This window comes from Oryza glaberrima, chromosome 2 (genome assembly GCF_000147395.1).
Source record: "Oryza glaberrima chromosome 2, OglaRS2, whole genome shotgun sequence".
NCBI lineage: Eukaryota > Viridiplantae > Streptophyta > Magnoliopsida > Poales > Poaceae > Oryza > Oryza glaberrima.
The window spans coordinates 33,329,513-33,350,578 of record NC_068327.1 but is presented as its reverse complement, the minus strand read 5'-3'; the positions used below and the strand labels follow the sequence as shown (position 1 = coordinate 33,350,578).

The following is a 21,066-nucleotide window of genomic DNA, read 5'->3' as shown; positions in this document are numbered from 1 at the left end:
TCACCGTCTATATCACACTTGTTTAGTTGTATTTTTATATTATGAATATCATGTATTCATATTGTTTGGTACTTAAGTACATAATTATTAAGATGGGTCGTTCATTGATTATTGCATTGTTGTCCCTTGCATTACTAACTCGATGGTGTATTTTTGCATACACACATAACATCCGATAAATTTAATCTGTTTCCAAACCGAGTCCACACCAACTCCGCACCATTTTGGACATCCGAAACAATCAGCTCTGCATCCGCATCCACTCCAAATTCGCTTAAAAAATGCTTTAGGATTTGGTATGACCACTATCCATCCGAATCTGTTCCGTTTTCACCCGTACAAGGTCGTGTACTCATGTAGCATGCATTATGCAGATTTGGTTGTCCCATGATGGTGTGTTACAAATAGCTTTTATTAATATTAATTCTATAGATATATGTAGCTGAAAACTAAATTTTAACCCAACACTTTCTTTTAAGAAAAAGGACAAACGAAATGTACATATATCATCACCTGTACTGCAGTCCAAGCTACGCGAGTACTCTCTCCGTCCCAGAATAAGTTAATCTAGTAGATAGTACCATAAATCTAAATAGGAGAAATAAGTTAATCTATACTGGATATGACACATTAATTTTACCATGAATTTGGATAACTTCAAATTCATAGTATTAAAATGTGTCACGCCCGCTATTAGATTAATTTATTATGACCAGGGGTAGTATTGACTATTCTCTAGTAGCACTCAGGCAAATTTTAGTACATTTATGTTCTGAGGCAAGGACGAGTACAATCATGATCGACCGGTGCGCGCGCCTCTTTGGCCGAGGCGACTGTCGTGCATCCATGTCGATCGTTCTGACATTTAATTGTTTGCCCACCGGCCTTGATAGTAATCGATCAGCTGGTTATAGTTGAGTGTTGGATGTTGCACTGGAGATGGAGAGAGATTAGCAAGCAGTTTCTGTTTATGAGCTGACGTATGCACGGAGATATTGATGGTTGGTAGCACTACACGAACCGTCCGAATCAGCCATATACACTGATTGAATATGTACGTACGTAGTCACGTACAAGCGCTTGCAGCCTCGCATACATCATATCTACTCGAGGTGTCTACTTCATCCCTTTGGATAGTGATGTAGGCCTTGTCATTGTGTCAATAATTTGTATATGGAGTTATATACGGCTCTGATCGGTCGAGCAGTCGAGCTGCTACGTTTGACAAGTCAAATTATGAAGAAAGCAACCAAAGTTAATACATAAGTATAAATTTAAGTTTTAAAATTTAAATTTTGACTGTCGATAAGCCAATAAGATGAGGAGAACCTATATTCGGGCTTAGGTTTATTGGATTAAACTCGTAAGCAACTATTTTTTCTTATATGGTTTATGAGCTGGTGGCTTTTAAGCCCTCAAGTGTAATGGCACTACTTAAAAAAAGATTTTTGTATGTGGTCAGAATTGATCTTCGCAAGTGGCTGGCGGACCGCATGCACGCAAATGTCTGCGGAAATCAGCATTTTCGCATGTGGGAGGCCCAACTGCTTGGGGAGATTCATTGTTGCAGGCCGACGAGCTATGTGAGCTGGTTAAGTCACTGAAGTGTTCATTCTTAAATGTAAATCTTACATTTCTCAGCTCCTTAGCAAATTCTTGATATAGTGTATCAAAGGTCTTCCACTAAAGAGCATTAGCGGATTGTCGAATCATACCATATGTCTTGCGGTTTTCTCGATACTATCTCATCAACTCATCGTCATTAGGATTTGAGAACAAGCGCTTCATGACATCTTTCACTGGCAGATACCATATCACCATTCTCACATCCCTTGGATTCGTTGTAAAGAAGATCCTTCGCTGACTAAACTAACGTCTCCCAATTATCTAATCCTCTTGCTGAACCCATTAGCACCTTTGGTTTAGCGTGACGTGGCATATCCCCCAGACCAGAAAGAGCTTTAAAATCATCAATACGAGTAGAACTGTTCTCGTCCATCTGTAAATAATCATCAATATGATGAATGAATTCTTCGCATCTCGTACATCCATGTCTGATCCATCTGTAAATAATCACGACACGAATAAAATTAAACTATAGGTGTTTTCCACCAAAACATGAAAAATACATGCATCTCCTCGAAAATAATGCAACATTACATTGAACTAGCATGAAAACTAGTGCTTACAATAGTAATTTTGCTCATCTAAATATTCTATTATAGTTAAAATTTGCAAAAATAGCTCATAAGAGTTGTCTTCTAAAACTGCAAAATTCTCCGCATTGCACCGATGAAATATTTTTTTAAAAAATGGCGGCAAATGGAGGAGGTAAGGAAGTATATAACCTTGTATATCAATTTAAAGTTCAAAACCTTCCCCACCCTATTTGTTGCTTGTTTTGAAGAGATAAACTTTTGGTTGAAATGGGGTTAGCTCGGGTTGGGATCAAATATATGGGCATATCATCGCGGGCAGGACTCTTAAGGGCCCGCTTGCAATAACCGCATTATCGCAAGCGGCCCTTTAAGATGCCCTCATGTGATAATGCACCCATTATCGCAGGCGGGTCTCTTAAGGGGGGCCCTGTAATAATGTGTTACCACAGACGGGCCTTGAACTACCCCGATGAAGTGATTTTTGCATGCGGAGGCAGTTACGGCCCGTCTGTAGCCTGGAAAGGGCATTGTCCGCAAAAATCAAATCTATAGCATTGTGGTGGTGTCACTTTTCCACTTTATACAAGCGAAAAAAAAGTTACTCCAACTTAGTTTTAGCTTAACAGTATAAGGGTGACTTGTGCCTTTATAAAAGCTAAACGAAAAATTTGCCTATTTATTTAGGTTTGGACTTTTTTCTTATAAGTTACCTTGTAATATTTCGTGCCTGAAAAAAAAGAGGGCAGCTAGGGACAAAGCTAGCTAGTAGCAAGCTCGAGAGGTGGTGAACAGAGAAGAATTCAATCCCCTTTGTAATAGTTTGAATCTTAATGGTTGGAGTTGTATGTATACTATTTATGTACCAAAACGCGTGTATGGGTAAGGTAGTAAGAAATATAGGATTGAGATGAACGTTGCCCATGCTTGCTCTCGATCGATCACTTTCTCTTTCTTTCTAGAGCAGCTATGTGCAAGTTGTAGTATCACATTATCTTGTCCATCTCTACCCATCTAGCTTAAATATTGCCACTCTCGAATTCTCATCAGTAGCCAATAGCCGGTCGATGGGAACTAATGATTTTCCTCAGCGATCTGCAGGGCTTTTTGACTGATTAGGACGTGTCGTCGCCGTCGTTGCACTGCGTTATCGACCGATTGATCATCCGAGCATCTCGCGCTCGCGGGCCCCTCGTGCGGGCGCAACAGTGCCATCGATTGCTCCCTCTCATGGCTGCATAAGAATTGCAGTGAAGTACACTACCCATCCTAAAATACAAGGATTTCTGAGTTTTATAAGTAATTATAAAAGTAGATAAAATTAAATTAATTATGCTTAGATGGTTAGATTAAGATGAGAGATGATTACGATCGTTTGTAATGAAAAGGTAGATGGAGAAGTTGCTATATCATGGAACAAATTTTAGACAATACAAATCGCTATTTTTTAGGATGGAGGGAAAAGTCATTTTTCTGTATATTATTGTTTGGTTCTGCGTCTTCCACCCATGATTAATTTGATCGATGGCGACGCTCTGAAAATGACATTAATATACAATCGATCAGTTCCTTACCGTAATATGCTACATGCTCGCTTTTTTACTTCAAAAGGTGAATCATGTGTGTGCACCAGGACTTATAGGTCAAAAGTAGATTCAACAAACAAACAGTTCACCAATAGTATTACACTCCACATTCATAGAAACTAGCGATCCGTATTTTATGGATCTAAGAAAGAGAAGAGAAAAAAGGCGAACTTCGTTGGAGGGGGAGTATCGAAAATCCGATGGTCCTTGAGGGAGGCAGCAACATGAGATTGTGATATGTTGGCGGCGGCGTACTGCAAGCTATGGCATAGTAGGAGGCGACGAAATAGAAGCGGGAGGCATAGTGAGGCATAAGGCAGAGGGAAGTGTCGGATTTCGGCATTCCTTGAGGTGGTAGCGATGGGGATCACGGTAGTAGCACATCGTCCCGAAATCTCATAGGGCCTGGGAGGTGGCGTGCGGCAGTGACGGACGTGGTAGTGGTGGGACGAACATTGTGCTGTCCGCCAGCCGCACTTTGCTACCGGTCGCCGCTCGACACTGGCCACCAAGTTTTCCACTCACTTTTTGGTAGTAGCGGTGGGTGTAGGTGATTGTTGCCGTTGCAGTTGTGCTGTCCTTCAAGTACTAATATCGGTGACGCCTATGGGAGTCACACCTTCCTATAAGCGTTGCCGCGATGCCCTTCCCGGTGGACATCCATGCTATGCGATGAACTGTCCCGGTGGAGATGATGTTCTAGATGTCTGAAATAGCGATGGTGATATTTAAGATGCCGCAACCTTCTTGAAGTCATAGCATTGGAGGTTTCTTGTTGGTGTGATGTCCTTATAATGGTGTCCCCGTCGATTCGTATACGATGGTAATTGTGGTGGTAATCTGGGCGGATGATTGTTAACTACTCTTTGATGTTGACTTCCTCTTTGGTTTGACGTTAGTTTGCTGATAGCGATGGGAGCGAAATTCAATCAACAAATGATGCTGTTTTTATGGTTTGATAAAGACATGAACTAATACAAGCCGTTGGTAGAAACAACGGTTATTTATACTTGGACCTTTTTAGGGTGCTATTGTTGTTTCTAATCAAGCCATAATTGTAATTCATAATTATTCATCGTGTAGACTCTATAATAGTTGGTTGTAACTTCTATGGAGTAATGGGAAAAAATAATGCTATTATAAAAAAAAATTACACTCCACCTTCATAACCCGTATTATGGCATGATGTTTCATAGAAGCATGGCGATATATATGTGCATATAGCAGCCGTAAACCCTTTTTTTTTACCAAAAAGCGGTCCTAAATTTTGACGATTGATCTGTGTAAAAGGTTTAACATGTAGTTACCGTGGTTTAAATGTATGGTTTTCCTGTCCAACCTATTCAAAATCTCCATTATATTTCGGACAAATTAGCTACTACACATGGGTCTTACAGTTGGCAACCACTAATGGGCCCGGGTATTATAAATGCATATGTACATTCTTTGAAAGTTCCCCTAAATGCTTAGCCCCTCCAGATGGGACGAGCCATGCACATATGCATATGCATCATGCATAGAAGCTAACCTGAGGTTTTGTTCTTGCTTTTCTCTACAAGGTTTTGACTCTAGAAACTTTATGCTTTGAGACGTGAACAATTATATGGTCTGCACACTGCGAATGTGGTGTTTAAACTTGGAGTGTTATCGTTTAAACGATGTGCTCGAATGTTGATGCTATGCTAGTACCATTTGTAGTGAAACATATGGCCTCAAAGGTCGATGCAAGCCAAGACATGGGTAGGCCATGAACGTCTTGTGTCGTGTGCCGCGCTATAGGGCCACGTACAGTAAATGGTGCCCATTTAGCAAGAGTCGATACTCTGTTACCACTTGTAACACACCATGCGACAACCAAAAATAATCCACATTGATCGTGTCAATTGTGGTACACCGCGCGACAATAAAATCCACACAATGTCTAAACACCCATGTGGAACATCTGTGTATGGGTAAAATCTCACCTGGATTCTACTTATTTAGAAGAAGGAGAGAGAGAGAGAGAGAGAGAGAGAGAGTCCATTTTTCTACTTTAAACTTTTGAGTCTAAAAACCCCTCAAAATTTGAAACCGGATACTATTCAATAACGTAAACAAAGAAATTCGTCACTCCCAAATTCACCTATATTTTGAGTTTTTTTTGTGTCAATTGGCAATTTAATTATGTGGCTCAAACCGAAAAACAATTTTAGTTCAATTGATAACTTACAAGATTTTGCAAGTTTTCTCGTTTGCACCACAAAAAACAATGTTTCAAATTAAACAAAATAATCTTTAGTGGAATAATTGCAATCCATTCAACACTATATATAATTTATCTAGCCTGTTGATACTGCTATATATATGTAACTTTTCTTTAGCAATTTCTTGAGTGCACTTAATAAGTTTTATAACTCAAAAGCATCATTTGAATTTAGAAAATTAATAAATGGCTTTGAACAATTCTAGAATTTTTTTAAAGGTGGACGTTGATGTATTTATAAAATTTATCGATCCACAAAATATTTGTGTACTTCCTCCGTTTCATATTATAAGACTTTCTAGCATTGTCCACATTCATATATATGCTAATGAATCTAGACATATATGTGTGGCTAGATTCATTAATATCTATATAAATGTTAGCAATGCTAGAAAGTCTTAATTATAACCTGAAATGGAGGTAGTATTAAACTATATTTTCTGCATTCCGATTGTAATAAATTTATCCAAAGTTACAAATATGCTGATAGCAGATATATTTTTATAATTTTTGTTAAGACCTCTAGCTAGGGCGATCAAGTAGCTATTCTTGCACGGCATGAATTAATTAGATGTTTATTATTTCTAGTATTTATTTTAAGACTGTTCTTGCTAGTAAATCGTGCCGTACTGCAATTAATACATGCAATCTGCAACACTGATTACTGTCACTGCATGTGATTTACTTTCCCCGTCCCATAAAAAACCAATCTAACTAGATAAATACCCCACACATTGCTGCAGGAGAATTGTGTGATAATAGAAGGCACAACCACCCTTAACACAAACACCAAGAAATAATTATTATCATCTTGTAGTTTGAATCATCCGAGTTAGAGAATGTGAGAGTGGAGGATTTAAAAAAGTAGTAATTTAATGGAGAATATATCATAGTTAATGGTATGCATGCATGCATGACTTATATTATTGAACATAAAAAAAAGTGGTTGTACCTTATATTATGGAATGGAGGTAGTATATATAAGTTCTAAAATTTTCTTCCTTATCTACTATACGGTTTTTTTCATGTGTTTATCTATTTTTTATACTTTTATCAATTATAAAAATGTTATAAATAATTGGGTTGTATGGTGTGCCTTTTGGGGGAAAGATGCAATTTATACCCTTGATGAATCATCCAAAGGCTAAAAACAATTAAGGTGATGTGGCTTTATGAGAGATGAGAAAATTAGCATTAACTACACTTACTGGGGATGAACTTTATAGATCTATATAGGATACTGGATGTGACACATCCTAGCTAGTACTATGAATCTAGATATTTCTTTATTTAGATTTGTGTTCTAGATTTGTTTTATTTGGGACGGAGGGAGTAGGCGCCAAGGTATCCCAAACCGCTAGGGCCGGAGTTATCGCGCCCCGGCGGTAAGCACGGTTACCGCACGGTAACCACGGTAACCGTGGCAAATCGTACAAAACCGTGTAAAATTTATCAAAATTTCAAATTACTTTTTAAATTTATTTGAATTTAAGGAGGTTACCGCGGTTTTCTTTTTACCGTACCCCACAGTAAGCGTGGTAACCGCGGTTACCGGCGGTTTTGTAAACCCTGGTAGGCGCCAATGCCATATATGAATTGTGTCGAATTAATTAATTAGCTTGTGGGTAAGTAGCTGCGTGGAGCATTAAGGGGGTGCTTGAAGAAAGGATTAGGGTTTCGTAAATTGCAATGAGTGGGATGCCAGATCTATGATCTATCTCCTCATAGGCTTATATATATGTTTGCAAGTACTAGAGCGCCCTGTACTCTGCGTTGTGTTGATTTCCGAAAAGAAAAAAAAATTACCATATGCAAACTAACTTTCAGTACTTGTCACTGTCGTCCTCCTACCTCAGCTCCTTCTCCATCGTCGCTCCAAACAACTTTAATTTCAAACTCTTCCTTCTGAAAAGGCACTGTTCATGCATGCTACACCCCTTCACTCTCTCTAAAAAGTTCGTGTGTTTGTACATGGGTTGTGGGCGCGTACATTCATGGCCCTACTGTGCCGAATCGAAGAGAGACGGTGGCCGTTGTGAAGCAGCCAGCGACCTGTTCAATTAATTTCCTTGCCTGGTATAAATTTCTTTTATGTTTCTGCAACCATGCACGGCTACACGGAGCCTAATCATTGATAATTCAAAATAGTAATATCTAATCGTTCATTTAAGGACACTGCGGTAAAGAAATTTTACTATCTATAAGAGATAAAAATAATTGGTATCTTATAGTATCTGAGATACTTGAGAGCTATCTATCAAAATTTAGATTTCAAAGAGTGTGATACCTCTCAGTATTATCCACTTAACATTGCCACATAAATGATCATCCATGTCACCTCATTATTGTCGGTTCAGTGTGAACCGACAACGATAGCGTATCATTGTCGATCCACCGTGATTTATGGTCCAAACTGATCACATAATCCAGCAGTTATACTGAGTATTATTGTCGGCTTTTATCACAAACTGATAGTGTTTGTATCATTGCCGGCTTATGCCATGAACCGATAGAGAAAACTGGTTGACCAACATTTGACCAGAGCTAGGAGAGGTTAAAATTTTCCTAAGGCTCCACGGCTGAAAACATAAGTTGTTGGTAGCCTACCAGTCGCCACCCACCCCACCCCACCCCACCCCACGTCAACAAAATCCCCTCTTCTTCTCTCATAGTTTCCCTCTTCTTCCTTCCCTCCTAATCTGACCATGGTGCCAACCGCACCACGCTAGCTCTCTTCCTCCCTGTGTACCTCTCCCTTCCCTATATCGAGCCCTCTCCCCCTCCCCCTTCTCTCCCTTTCTCTCTCCCAAGTCCAAGTTGAGGTCTAGCTTCCCTCCCTCTCCCATGTCGTAGGCAGCTGGTGTGGTAAGTGAGGAGGATAGGAGACAGCTGGCGAGGTGGGGTCTAGATCCAGTGACCCCGAGCTAGGAGTGGCCAAATTCGGCCCACGGGATGGCAGCGGCTCACGTGGCATGATGACTTGTAATCTCTGTGGGATCCTTTGAAACAAAGGTTTTATTAAAGGAATTTTGTAGATATGAATCCTTTGGAATATTTTCCTATATATATGCTCCTTTGGATAAATGGAATGGACCCTTTCAAATTCCTGGAATATGGCCAAGTTCATAAGGATTTTGGAGGAAATCTAACATGAGCTCTAATTAAGCTCTTGGAAAATTAACTTTATGACATCCTCTCTCTAAATTCATATATTGTTTTTATATGAAGTATCCAAACAATACAATTGAGCAATTCCTTGGGATCACATTGGCATGCCACTCCAATTCCTATATTGTTATTATTCCTATGTTTCTCAATTCCTACGTTTTAAAGGAGCCCTGAGGAGCTTTGTACAAGACCAGCTACCATATCGGGGGTCCACACATTTTATGATAACTAGTTTCATGTCGTATATGTCCTCTAATAGTTCTGGATCACCCCATTAGGGATTAGCATGAAGTACAAACCCAGTAACGGTTGCATGTATCTTATGGAATCGTTATATATCACTTGATTTCAAACGGTTTCTGTGAGAATCGTTAGAGATTAGTTGTCGAAGATTAATTGGCTAGCTATTTTCTAGTTGTGTACATTCTAGCTTAGTATTATTGGGCATGCATGTCTGTACTGTACATGCTCAATCAGTACTGAGCATTCATATGCGCTTGTCTCCTGCATGTATGTGCTCAAAGCTAATTTACTATTCGATCCCCCATTTTTTTGGCCAGATCGATGCACACAAATGGACTCGATTCTGCCACAAGATATGTTCGGCTATATATCTCTTATAAATCTTTTTTAGAATAACAATAAGCAGATCTAACTTATATATATGTTTATTGGTCATATCCAGACAAAATATAGGAGAAAACGTAATTTTTGATATTGGCTAAGCTAGCTAGTCATAAATTTTGAAAAAAAATTGATCTTTTATGGTTAACATGCATCCATAACTCAATTTGATCACTATATTTTTTATATTATGTATCAGTATACTAGCTATCAAATTATAATATTGAGAGATTAATTAAAGCATTTTATGAAGAGTTTACTCCTATCATTTTCATATAGCCAAACATACTTTCTAGGCAAGTTTTGGTTAGAGCACATTTTGACTGCACACATATTGCAGGCAATATATAATAAATTTCCCCTGCATGTATCTCATTTTTATTTCAATACCTAAACACGATATATTTGCAAAAAAAAAAGTCAGATACGATATAGTTTCTCAAATAATAAATTTTCCTTTGATATGTTTCTCATTTTTTAATACTTATTAAACGCTAGTATTTGCGGGAAAAAATAAAATTCAGATACGACATAGTTTCCCGAATTAAGCAGATATAGATAATCTAGGAAACAATTTATACGGTATATATGAAAAATAATTAAGGGCAGGGGCATATCATGCATGAGAGAGAGAGAGAGAGAGAGAGAGAGAGAGAGAGAGAGGATGATTCAGCATTCAGGTGGATGGGAACATGCAGCCCTGACCACACCAGTCAATGGTCTACAGCAAAACACTACACCTACAATACGTGTACATATAAGGGATGCACATATATAATAAGCATCCAACTATATATTTGTGCACCACATACCATATTTCATGTCGTCTACAGTAGTAACATAAGTGGCCTGTTCACTCTAGCTACATAGTGTGCATATTTTTCTATCAGTTGTGTGCCCGTGCAACACCGATGCACCCATCCATCCCATCATATGATCCTATCCGGCGGCCACACTGCAAATCTGCAAAATGATAGAATTTAAAAACACAAAAAACAAGTTAGGGTCGGTCAAAAATCGACAAGAAAAGCAGCAGCAGGAGAGAAACAAGAGGCCATCCCCTCCAGATTATCCTGCAGTCATGTCATGCTTCTCCCCTCCCTGCAGGCCTCAAGGCATGGAAGGAATTGCAAAGATAATATTATTGCTAGTACATGGCATATATACTTGAAAATGAAATATATTTATACAAACATCCTAACTTTATATTGTTCAAACTTTGGAATTAAGAGAGAGTGAAAGGTAAATGGGATAAAACAAAAAAGAAACATCTTTAACTGGTAGGTGACATCACCAATAGTGAGACACTTTGTGACTTCAGCAATCTCAAGACATGTTAGCTGTAATTTCTGGTAGGTGTGTATGGTGAGTTTGTATGTTACACCTCCCAGAAAGCTAGCTATAAACATACACACACCCACCATACACACTTTACAGAAATTATGGCTAACATGTCTGAAATTGCCGAAGTCACAAAGTATGTACAGACGACGACGTGTGCATCTGTATTGTATTTCGAATATTAATTTCTCTTTAATTAACTTTCCTGTCATTTTCTCACCCCCTGAATAGCTAGCACCAAGCTGTCTAGCCTTCCTATACCCTACTAGGCTCTACTACACCCATTTCTACCTCACACACCTAGCTAGCAAGTAGGCTCTCTCACTCCACACCCACACTACTCCTCCCAGGCTGCCTGCCTAAAAGGCTAGACCTATCCATCTCTTCCCCCCACTCCTCCAGCATCGCCATCATCCACTGTTCATCCACTCCATCTCTCTCTCTCTCTCTCTCTCTCTCCATCGATCCCTGCAGGTTCTTGCTGCTGCTGCTGCTGCCTTGCTTGCTGTCAAGCATGGCTTGACCACCTGAGAGCGAGGAGAGCATAGCGTAGTACTTGGCTAGCTGCTGTTCAATTCCTCATGGATGATTGGAGGATCGCTAGCTAGGTCGCCCGGATCCACGGACACCTCTCCTCGTCTCGTGCTCGTGCATGCCAAGATCGATCGATCCCAGCTGCTGCTGCGAGTGGAGCAGTGGAGGAGGAGATCGGCTGCTACCTGACCTAGATCGGGAAGCAGATTCATCCGGTACATGTTATATATAGATATAGATCGTTGCTTAGGTTCTTCTCTTCTTGTTTGATTTCGTCGGAGCAAGAAATGATGCTTGCTTCTTGTGATTCAGGTTGCATTACGGCGGCGAGGCGAGGGCAAGGATGGATCGTCACCATCACCACCACCACCACCATCACCATCACATGATGTCGGGCGGCGGGCAAGACCCGGCGGCGGGGGACGGCGGCGCCACGCAGGACAGCTTCTTCCTCGGCCCGGCCGCGGCCGCCATGTTCTCCGGCGCCGGGTCGTCGTCGTCGGGCGCGGGGACGTCGGCGGGAGGCGGCGGCGGCGGGCCATCGCCGTCCAGCTCGTCGCCGTCGCTGAGCCGGTACGAGTCGCAGAAGCGGCGGGACTGGAACACGTTCGGGCAGTACCTGCGGAACCACCGGCCGCCGCTGTCCCTGTCGCGGTGCAGCGGCGCGCACGTGCTGGAGTTCCTCAAGTACATGGACCAGTTCGGGAAGACGAAGGTGCACACGCCGGTGTGCCCCTTCTACGGCCACCCCAACCCGCCGGCGCCATGCCCGTGCCCGCTCCGCCAAGCCTGGGGCTCCCTCGACGCGCTCATCGGCCGCCTCCGCGCCGCCTACGAGGAGAACGGCGGCACGCCGGAGATGAACCCCTTCGGCGCCCGCGCCGTCCGCCTCTACCTGCGCGAGGTGCGCGAGACGCAGGCCAGGGCGAGGGGGATCAGCTACGAGAAGAAGAAGCGCAAGAAGCCCTCGTCCGCCGGCGCCGGAGCCGGGCCCTCGTCCGAGGGGAGCCCGCCGCCACCCGGCGGCTCGGCCAGCGGCGGCGGCGACACGTCGGCGTCGCCGCAGTTCATCATCCCGTGAGTTCTTCTCGATCCCCATCGCCATCTCCGCATCTCCATTGATCGATCGAGCCTCGCAGCAAGAAATTCCAATCTCCTTGGCAGAAATGCCATCTTGCTTTGCCAGTACAAGGCATCATATCTCTTCTTTCCTCCTGAATTGGTTTCGATCTCTCCCATTTTGCAAAAAAGATTTCTCCTCTTTTTAATTTCATCTCTGTCTCGCTTTCTAAGCTAGGACGAAGGTCATGCATGAGTGAGTACTTAGTTTAATTCTTGTTTTTTTTCCTTAGCTTTGGGACGTCAATTAATTGGTAGCTGCTGTCTTCGATCGATCTCGTCCCGTTTGGTTTAATTATTTTGATGCAAGAACTGGAGTAAATTTGATGAGAATCTCAAGCTAGCTAGCCTAATTAGGAGTTGTAATATTTGTTTTAGTCTGGGGGATTTGCAAGAACAAAAGTAGCAGAAGCTGTAGGCATAGCAAGCTAGCTAGTGTTAGCATCTGTAGAATTTGTTCTTGTAATAGCTTGTCGCCAAGCTAGCCAAGTGCAGTGGCGTCAGCAATGCTTCCTTCTATCTATCATGTACTAGTGATGATGTCTTGGTCTTCCTTTCTTGGTTGAGCAAAAGGGCAAAAAGGGAGAGATCGACTAGCTGATGAGATGATGAGTGATTTCAATTGGTAGCTTAATTAAGACAGAAACAACATGTGTTATGTGTACTTGTCCTGGGAACAGATTCCATATATATGCCAAATGCTTTAATTTGGGCTATGATCTGTGTGCAATGCAATGTTCTTGATATATTCATGATCAAGTGCTCCCTTTGGTCATCATGTGTGTGCTGGTAGCTAGACTTTATACAAAAATATGTTGCTTTTGTTCTTTGCTTTGAACAATGTTTTGTTGTGTAGTGCCAGTTTTTGAATGGTTTACAGTACTGGATACTACCTTCTTTCACTTTTACAATATGTGCAAAGTGGTAACAGATGAAGAAACAAACAAACCAAACAAAAGAAGAAAGAAAGAGAGGAGTCTTTTCAAAAAAGGAGAGAAAAGAAGGCAGCCAGGCACCAAAAATATATAAAGGGTTCAATTGGGTGTGCACTAGTACGATTGGGTGATCCCTATTTTTGCCCATGCTTTGATGCTTCTGATTCCTTTCCTTGTTCAAGTTTGAATTGCTGGATTTGACTTGATTTAATTTGTCTTCACTTGTTTATTATTCCTGATGATGAGTATATATAGTAGAACTGACCTGCACATATATATATGTTTCTGTAACAACTCAAATGATCAATGATCAGAGGTTTTTTCAAAAAAAGAGAAAGAAGGGAGAATGCATGTTCAGGTAGCTAGCAGACAGCAGTAAAACTACAATTCTCTTTGTGGTTAAAGTTAGTTTACCACCTTTGTTAGAACCTGATCAGATCATTCTTTTTGCATGAAAACTATTCACTTCTAAAGTCTTTTGTGTCCCTATCAATGCAACAGTGCCACACACATGTTCTTTCACTTCATCTCTGCTCTCCCCATGTATATATATGTATACTATATGATATGGCATTGCTACCAGCTTAGCAGGAGGGCATTCAAGTTCCTGTTTTCACACAGTTGATGCATCTATCACTATCTTAGATTTTGCTTGTCCTTTCAATGCATATATATGTGTAGTTGAGAAAACTTTTTCTTTCATATATATATGGAACAGACAAATTAAAGTCGACTGTTCTATGTATTGCTTCTATTTAATTTATTCGACAACTTTGCGTGCAACTCAATCTGCTTCTCTTTTTTGGGGGATTCAAAAGAATTTTTAGCACATGGCCGGCTTCAATCTTTTTGTGAGTGATATGTCTGATTGATATATATGTACTGACTGACTCTCTGTAGCCACAGCTTGCTTGATTGTGGTTGCATACCTTGCATGCATGCGTGATGAGTTTTTCTACCTAATTGAGCTAGTATATATACTGTATATTGATTAGGTATCACAGTATCGTCAGTGTTTTATTTGACCCCTAGGCCTCCTTTGGAATACGACAATTACTAAATTTCCTTCGTTGCATTGCCTATATATATGTGCGCTCCACTTAATTTGATCAATACATTTTTATGAGTGCTTATATTCATGAAAACAAGCCACAATATTGGCTCTAATTTTATACATTTGGTTTCTGCAAAGGTGTATAAAAATATGTTTTAGCTTATATATGTGTGTGATAAAATTTATGCTCTTTTAATGCAATATGATTGTTTTTTGTTTCTCTGATTCCAAATATATAGGTAATAACAAATACTAAACATTGTGTTGTCTAAATGCAAATATAGTTATCCACATAATGTCTATTGAAAAAAATAATATCAATATCAATGGTAAACAGTTACTCACCATAAAACACCATATTAGGTGTGTGTTTTTCATCATTGTCTATTTTCTTAAGCTTAATTTTATGTTTTTTCATTATATTCTATTTTCCAGCATTTGCCCTTAAACCGCTCATAGATATGAAAACTTGTCCATGAATTATTTTTCTTACTTCATTTATTTTTTTTCGTGATTTATCAGCCATATAGCTCAAACAATCATAACCCATTTAACTATAGCAACAATAAATGTTAAAAAAAAAATATTGATTACATGCACCTTTAATTTTATCCCAAAACTGCATTATACATCACAAAAACCATTCATGTAGGTTTCCTGAAAATAAAAGGGGGCACTCATGCTTTTATCTATCCATGGTTTTCTTAATTTTCAGCAGCTAACAACCCATAGAATTATGTCAAATTTCTTAACTAAACATAAGCATGGACACTTCCTCCCAACATAGTGTCTTAAAAAATGTCAATCAACAAGACATCTAATACATTTATTATAAATTAGAAAATTATTTCGTTCATTGTTTTTGCTACAAGTCAAGTAATCAACTAATTTAATACAGCACTTGATAGATAAAGGTGGTATTTAAATGTAAAGGCTAGTTTAATTTCACACTTTCGACACGCATCACACTCACAACACGTATGGATGTTTTTTTACCGTCATTTTGGGAGGTATTGAGAGATAGATGTTTATCATAGCTAGCGTTAATCATGACGTACACACCAGGATTAATTATCACAAAAGAACTATATATATGACATAAAAGACATGTTATCCATGCATAGATTAGCATCCACAAATAAATTTAGCAGATCATGGCGATGGAACATTTTCTTAATTGTAGTTTAGATTGTTGTTGCTGAAACTCCTTGGATTAATGCATGGGAACCTGATCAACGACAAGTGTTTTGTTGTCCCTCAATTAAATTCCTTACTATGCCTCCATGAACTTCTTGATCAATTAATCATCTCGGTATACCTTGTTGTAACTAGTATAGGGTTTAAAGCGATCTTTAGTCCTCCCTTGGATGCATGTATGCTTAATTTTGGCCTTTAATTCCCATATCTTCTGTTGAAGTGAATATTGGCCATGGCACATCTCTTGTCCACATTATTATAGAAAATGAAATATAAGAATAGATCTAATACAAGCATATATATCCATGTGCATGAATTGTACATGAAAAATGAAGGTACCTGAAACCTCTACTAGTCATTCTAGTTATTCATATCTTATATTTTGCGGGGTATATATATATAGACACACACGATCGATGCTGACCAAATTAACACACACCTTGGAGCAATTAACAGGGATTTATTCTTACATTGCATATAGCGATAGAGCTATATATACATTATACTACTTTGGCTTCTACTTCAAATAAGACGGACAATAATTAAACGTTGGATACAGATACACACAGCTGCGTTTAAAATGGGAGGCAGGGAGTAGAAGTATTTAAGCATGGGGATCTGTTCATTGAAAGAAGTAGACAGAAACTAGAACGGGTGGGCGCCAAAATTTGGCGAAACAAATTCCCCCCTAATAAATGAAAAATCCCTGGCTCGCGTTCTATTGGTTCATGTTGCCTGCTCTACTGATACTACTTTGCATGTACCCATGATTGACGAAGAGTACGTCTAGCTAGTGCAGGGCCGAAGAGGCTACTGAAATTAAGGTGGCCCAATCGCACAGAAGAACAAACTCGCACGTACGCTGATGTGTCGTGATCTGAGAGGAGAAATGTATAGCTAGCAGCAGCAGCAGCAACTCAGTTTGCAGGCTCCTTTGCAGCTTCTGATGCATGCAGCTGAGACTGATAGGTGAGAGGCATCAACTAGGGCCGAGTTTAGTTCTAAATTTTTTCTTTAAACTTTCAACTTTTCTATCACATTAAAACTTATCTATACACACAAATTTTTAACTTTTCCATCACATCGTTCCAATTTCAACCAAACTTTTAATTTTGGCGTGTGAACGAAACACTAGCTCTGAATCGCTCTGATCAGCAATGCGAAGGAGGAGGAAGAAGAAGAAGAAAGAGAGTGTAGAAAAAATACTACTACACTGCTAGCTAGCTGCTGCTCGATCGATCGTAGAAAACTCCATGAGAGTAATCGTCCATGGATCAGAAAAATTTAGCCGCGGGATAGATCTGTGGCGTTTGTGTCCAGGACAAAGGGCCACTGTTGGCGATGTCATTCAATTCATTTCTACCGTACTGTACCTACCCCGCTCTCCCTTCATTTACTCCGATCCTAACGTACAGTATACTGCAGTCGTGTATGTGTACTCCACTACGGGAACACGGCTTAATTTTACCCACACGCAGTGTACCAAAGTGCACCGTACGTATTTCATCAATCTTACTACTATATTGGTTCAGTGCTTTAGTTTAGGGCAATCACAATTAATTTTTGTTCTTCATTCGTCATCACTGCTTTGTACGTACCAGGTACGTACTTCTGGTATCTAGGAGTTTCGGTTTAGAAAATGTCAAGATATGTACTATGTTTAACACATGCATGGTAGACTATATAGTACATACGTCCTCGTTCCAAAATATAGAAAAAATAGGATTTAAATCTTATGCTATAATACAAGGATTTTTAGCACTATTCACAGTATTACTTTTCCCATCAATCATTTACCATTAAAATTTCTTTCCATCTTACCCCCTAACTAACCTCCCACCTCTATTCGTTACAAATTTATTGAGATACATTGAAGCCTTTCTTTTCTTAACCTTAATATCTACTAAATAATCTAGAAATGCTTCTTGGGGAGTATCTTCACCCTTCTCAGCGTAGGTGCCCTAGCCTACCAACCAGAGGGGACTCTGAAGGAGGCCCGGTTGAGGCCTTGGTAAGGCCTCCAGGAAGGACCTAGTCTAGAATGGCACCATCCTCGAGGTGGCTCAGGCAAAATGCGACCTCACGAAGCATCTATGACGAGAAGACGGGCCATTTAGGGTGCATTCAATGAACCCAACTATCAATGACGTATCCGCGGCGAGAGCAAGCAGGAAGGATGCCGAGGCGCCTCGATAGTGTGCCTCAGCCTCGAGCTGTCTATCCCAAGATTCGTCGGAACCCCGTGATGGGGGGTTTTAATAGAGGCAGCCCCTTTCTGGTCGCCTAGAGTTTTACCTTCTTGCCCTCGAGGCCGAGCCTGCCTGCCAGCCTCCACGTAGTGGGTGGAGGCCAAAGAGCCCCTTCGTAACTTCCCATATAATCCCTAGGGATATATAATTGTAATTCGCTCCTCGAAAGAGGGCAATGGAGACAACGATAGAGAAATCACGTTGTTTCCTTGGTCGACTCTCAATCCCTGTTGGATTTTATTCCAACAATGCTTACAGTTTGGATCGGATAGAGCAAAACATTTCTGACTTAGTTAAAATGCTCATGGTTGACCTTAGAAGGTCTTTTCGGTTGTGTGGCTGTAGCTTGCCTTCTACGACAAGTGCCAAGTAGCTAGACACAGGGTAGACCAGAATGAGACAGAAGACCCGTGTGACAGCAACACAAGAATTATTATTGTGGCCCTGTTTTTTCAGCTACCAGATTATTGTCACGGATTATTTGCTCCGTTCCTTCCATAATATATTTTTTTAGAGAAAAATCTTTATTCTAATGCATTACCTAGATATCTTGTTATGGACTATTAATTTCAACATATTTAATTTATGTCAAAAAAGTGTAACTATAATTCACTGCAATAATAACATGGTTAATAATTCGTTTTAAACTAGTAGGCCTTATAGCGTTTCACCAAATCGTTTTCGTTTCTTCCAAAGATCTGCGTGGTACAACCGTACAAAGCAACCCTAGTAGTCAATTTGGTCAGGAGGAGGAGCAGCAGCAGAAGCTGGACCAGTGGGCTGCACCGGTGACTTGGTGAGCAGTGCTGCTGCTGATTCAGGCCAGGGAACAGATCTGCCTGCGTGGGGCCTACATCTACAGTAATCATATGCCATTTTGGGCCGGGATCAATCCGTCAGGCAGGCCGGCCGTTCGATTGGTTCGTTTAGCGAAGAGTTGAATCCAAACGGCCCATAATCTGTTGCATGGGCCTAGCAAAATTGAAGTTAGAGCTAAGCCTAGGCCCACAGTCAGATGAATAGCCAAGCCCATTAGTGAGATTCCCTGTGATCCTGCCATACTGGGCCATACTTTTCGGCTTTTCCTTTGGCCCAACTTAAGAGGCAGGCCCACGGTCAATCAGTCACTCCAGCTGGTTAGGTGATTTTACTGGAAAAACGTAATTAACCACTGTAGTAAGAAAAGTACTCCTACCAGCTGGTCAAAAAAGGTAAAAAGTAGGCTGACATGCAAGCAAAGCATACGCATATTGCATGGAGTACATGGGCATGCAAGGTTGGGCGGTGGTCAAGCCAACAAAAGCTGGCCGCTTTTGCTAACACTGACTTGGACCCATCCATATGCCAGGCTGCTTGCTGCCTGCCTAGCTTCAACCCTTCAAGCATGCTGCACCACACAGCAGATCGATCGCCGATATATGCCGCATTGTCGCGATGGATGGCGTAAAAAAAAAAAGGGTTGGAAGGAGAGATGCCCGGCCCTCCAAACATTTTCAAAGAAGAAATTACGAACGGGTTAAGAATTAAACACGAAACCTCAAGATTAAAATCATACACCCCATGTCCCCATATCACTGTATTATCAAGCGTAACATCGATAATATAACCTAGAGCTGATCAAACCGGTAATACGAAGTACTATAACTACAACAGTCCATGAATTGAACAACGCTTGCCACCAGCAAGAGATTAGAAAAAAGAGTCCATTCTCTCATCTCTATCCTATTTACGGTATGAAAAATTTAGAAGAAAAGAAATCATATATAGTGTTAGAAAACTTGCAACGAATTTTTAGCAGCAAGTTAAGGAGGATGCTAATTAAAACCTGAGCCCTAGCAAAAGCAAAATTACTCTCGAAACTTATCCTTTAGCTTTGTTTATCTTATTTTTCTCTGGTATATTTAACAATATTTTGGTGCACTTAGATACTGGGTTGTTAAAAACAAAAGAAAGCAAAAATGTAACACTATATTTGCCATGCCATCCCCCCATTCATGTATGGAAAAAACTCTACGATCGAGTGCAGCGTACGTTTGATCGCGGCTGTGTAAGCTTAGAAGCGAACTAAACGTTTTGTTTGTTTTTCCTCTGAAAATGGGTAAGCCGAAGAGCAGTGAAGCAAACTATAATTAACACCAAATGATAACACACTAGATTTGTTGCCGATCGATCGAGATTCGAGCGTCAGATCCTTTGCTTGGTCTGGCAACCAAAATCATATCTTTGGCTTAGATTTATTCTTTCTGCTTCTGTCCAAACGCCTAGCAACGACTACGCTGCTTAATTAAATTACGTGCAGCGAGACGCAACAAATTGGGACATGTGTCACTTTTATACTCAGGACTGTAGGTACACATGAACAGTACCTTCTAGTTAAACAAATCTTGATCCCGACAGGAACAGTGAGCAAAGTACTACATTTATATTAGGGTGACATGCTAATTAACAACAGGGCTTTGCAAGGTCCCAATCCTCTTGTTCTGGCTTAGCATTACTGTATATATTTTGCTATTAATTATTATTTTTTCGCCGGGCTGGTATTAATTATTCTCTCTGATTTTAGATAATATAGATGATACCGTTAACTTTAAATAAGTTTGATTATGGGTATTATTCAAATACGCAAAACGTTTGACCATTCATCTCGTTAAAAAGTTTTGTATAAATATGTAAAAATATAAATCGTAGTTAAGAACCTTTAGTGATAAATTAAACAAGTACTCACAGAAAAATAAATATTAATCAAGTAAAAAGATTAAAAAGAAGAATCCTCAAATGTATATCAAAATTGATTGCGTCATTCATTAAAAACCGATAGTACGTCCAAACTCGATCTTTCTATCAGTACAAAATTTTCTATC

General features: G+C 40.2%; 1 protein-coding gene across 1 annotated transcript; it reads left to right on the top strand.

Moving 5' to 3' along the window:
* The first annotated feature begins 11,418 nt into the window (after positions 1 to 11,418).
* On the top strand, positions 11,419 to 16,723 carry LOC127761235 (protein G1-like6). The gene is made up of 2 exons (XM_052285499.1): positions 11,419 to 11,866; positions 11,964 to 16,723. The coding sequence occupies exon 2, from the start codon at positions 11,995 to 11,997 to the stop codon at positions 12,730 to 12,732; it is 738 nt and encodes a 245-aa protein (XP_052141459.1). The 5' UTR covers positions 11,419 to 11,866; positions 11,964 to 11,994; the 3' UTR covers positions 12,733 to 16,723.
* The last annotated feature ends 4,343 nt before the right edge of the window (positions 16,724 to 21,066 follow it).

Bases quoted from the DNA above. Each gene is read 5' to 3' on its own strand.
- LOC127761235 (XM_052285499.1), top strand. From the start codon at position 11,995: ATGGATCGTCACCATCACCACCACCACCACCATCACCATCACATGATG.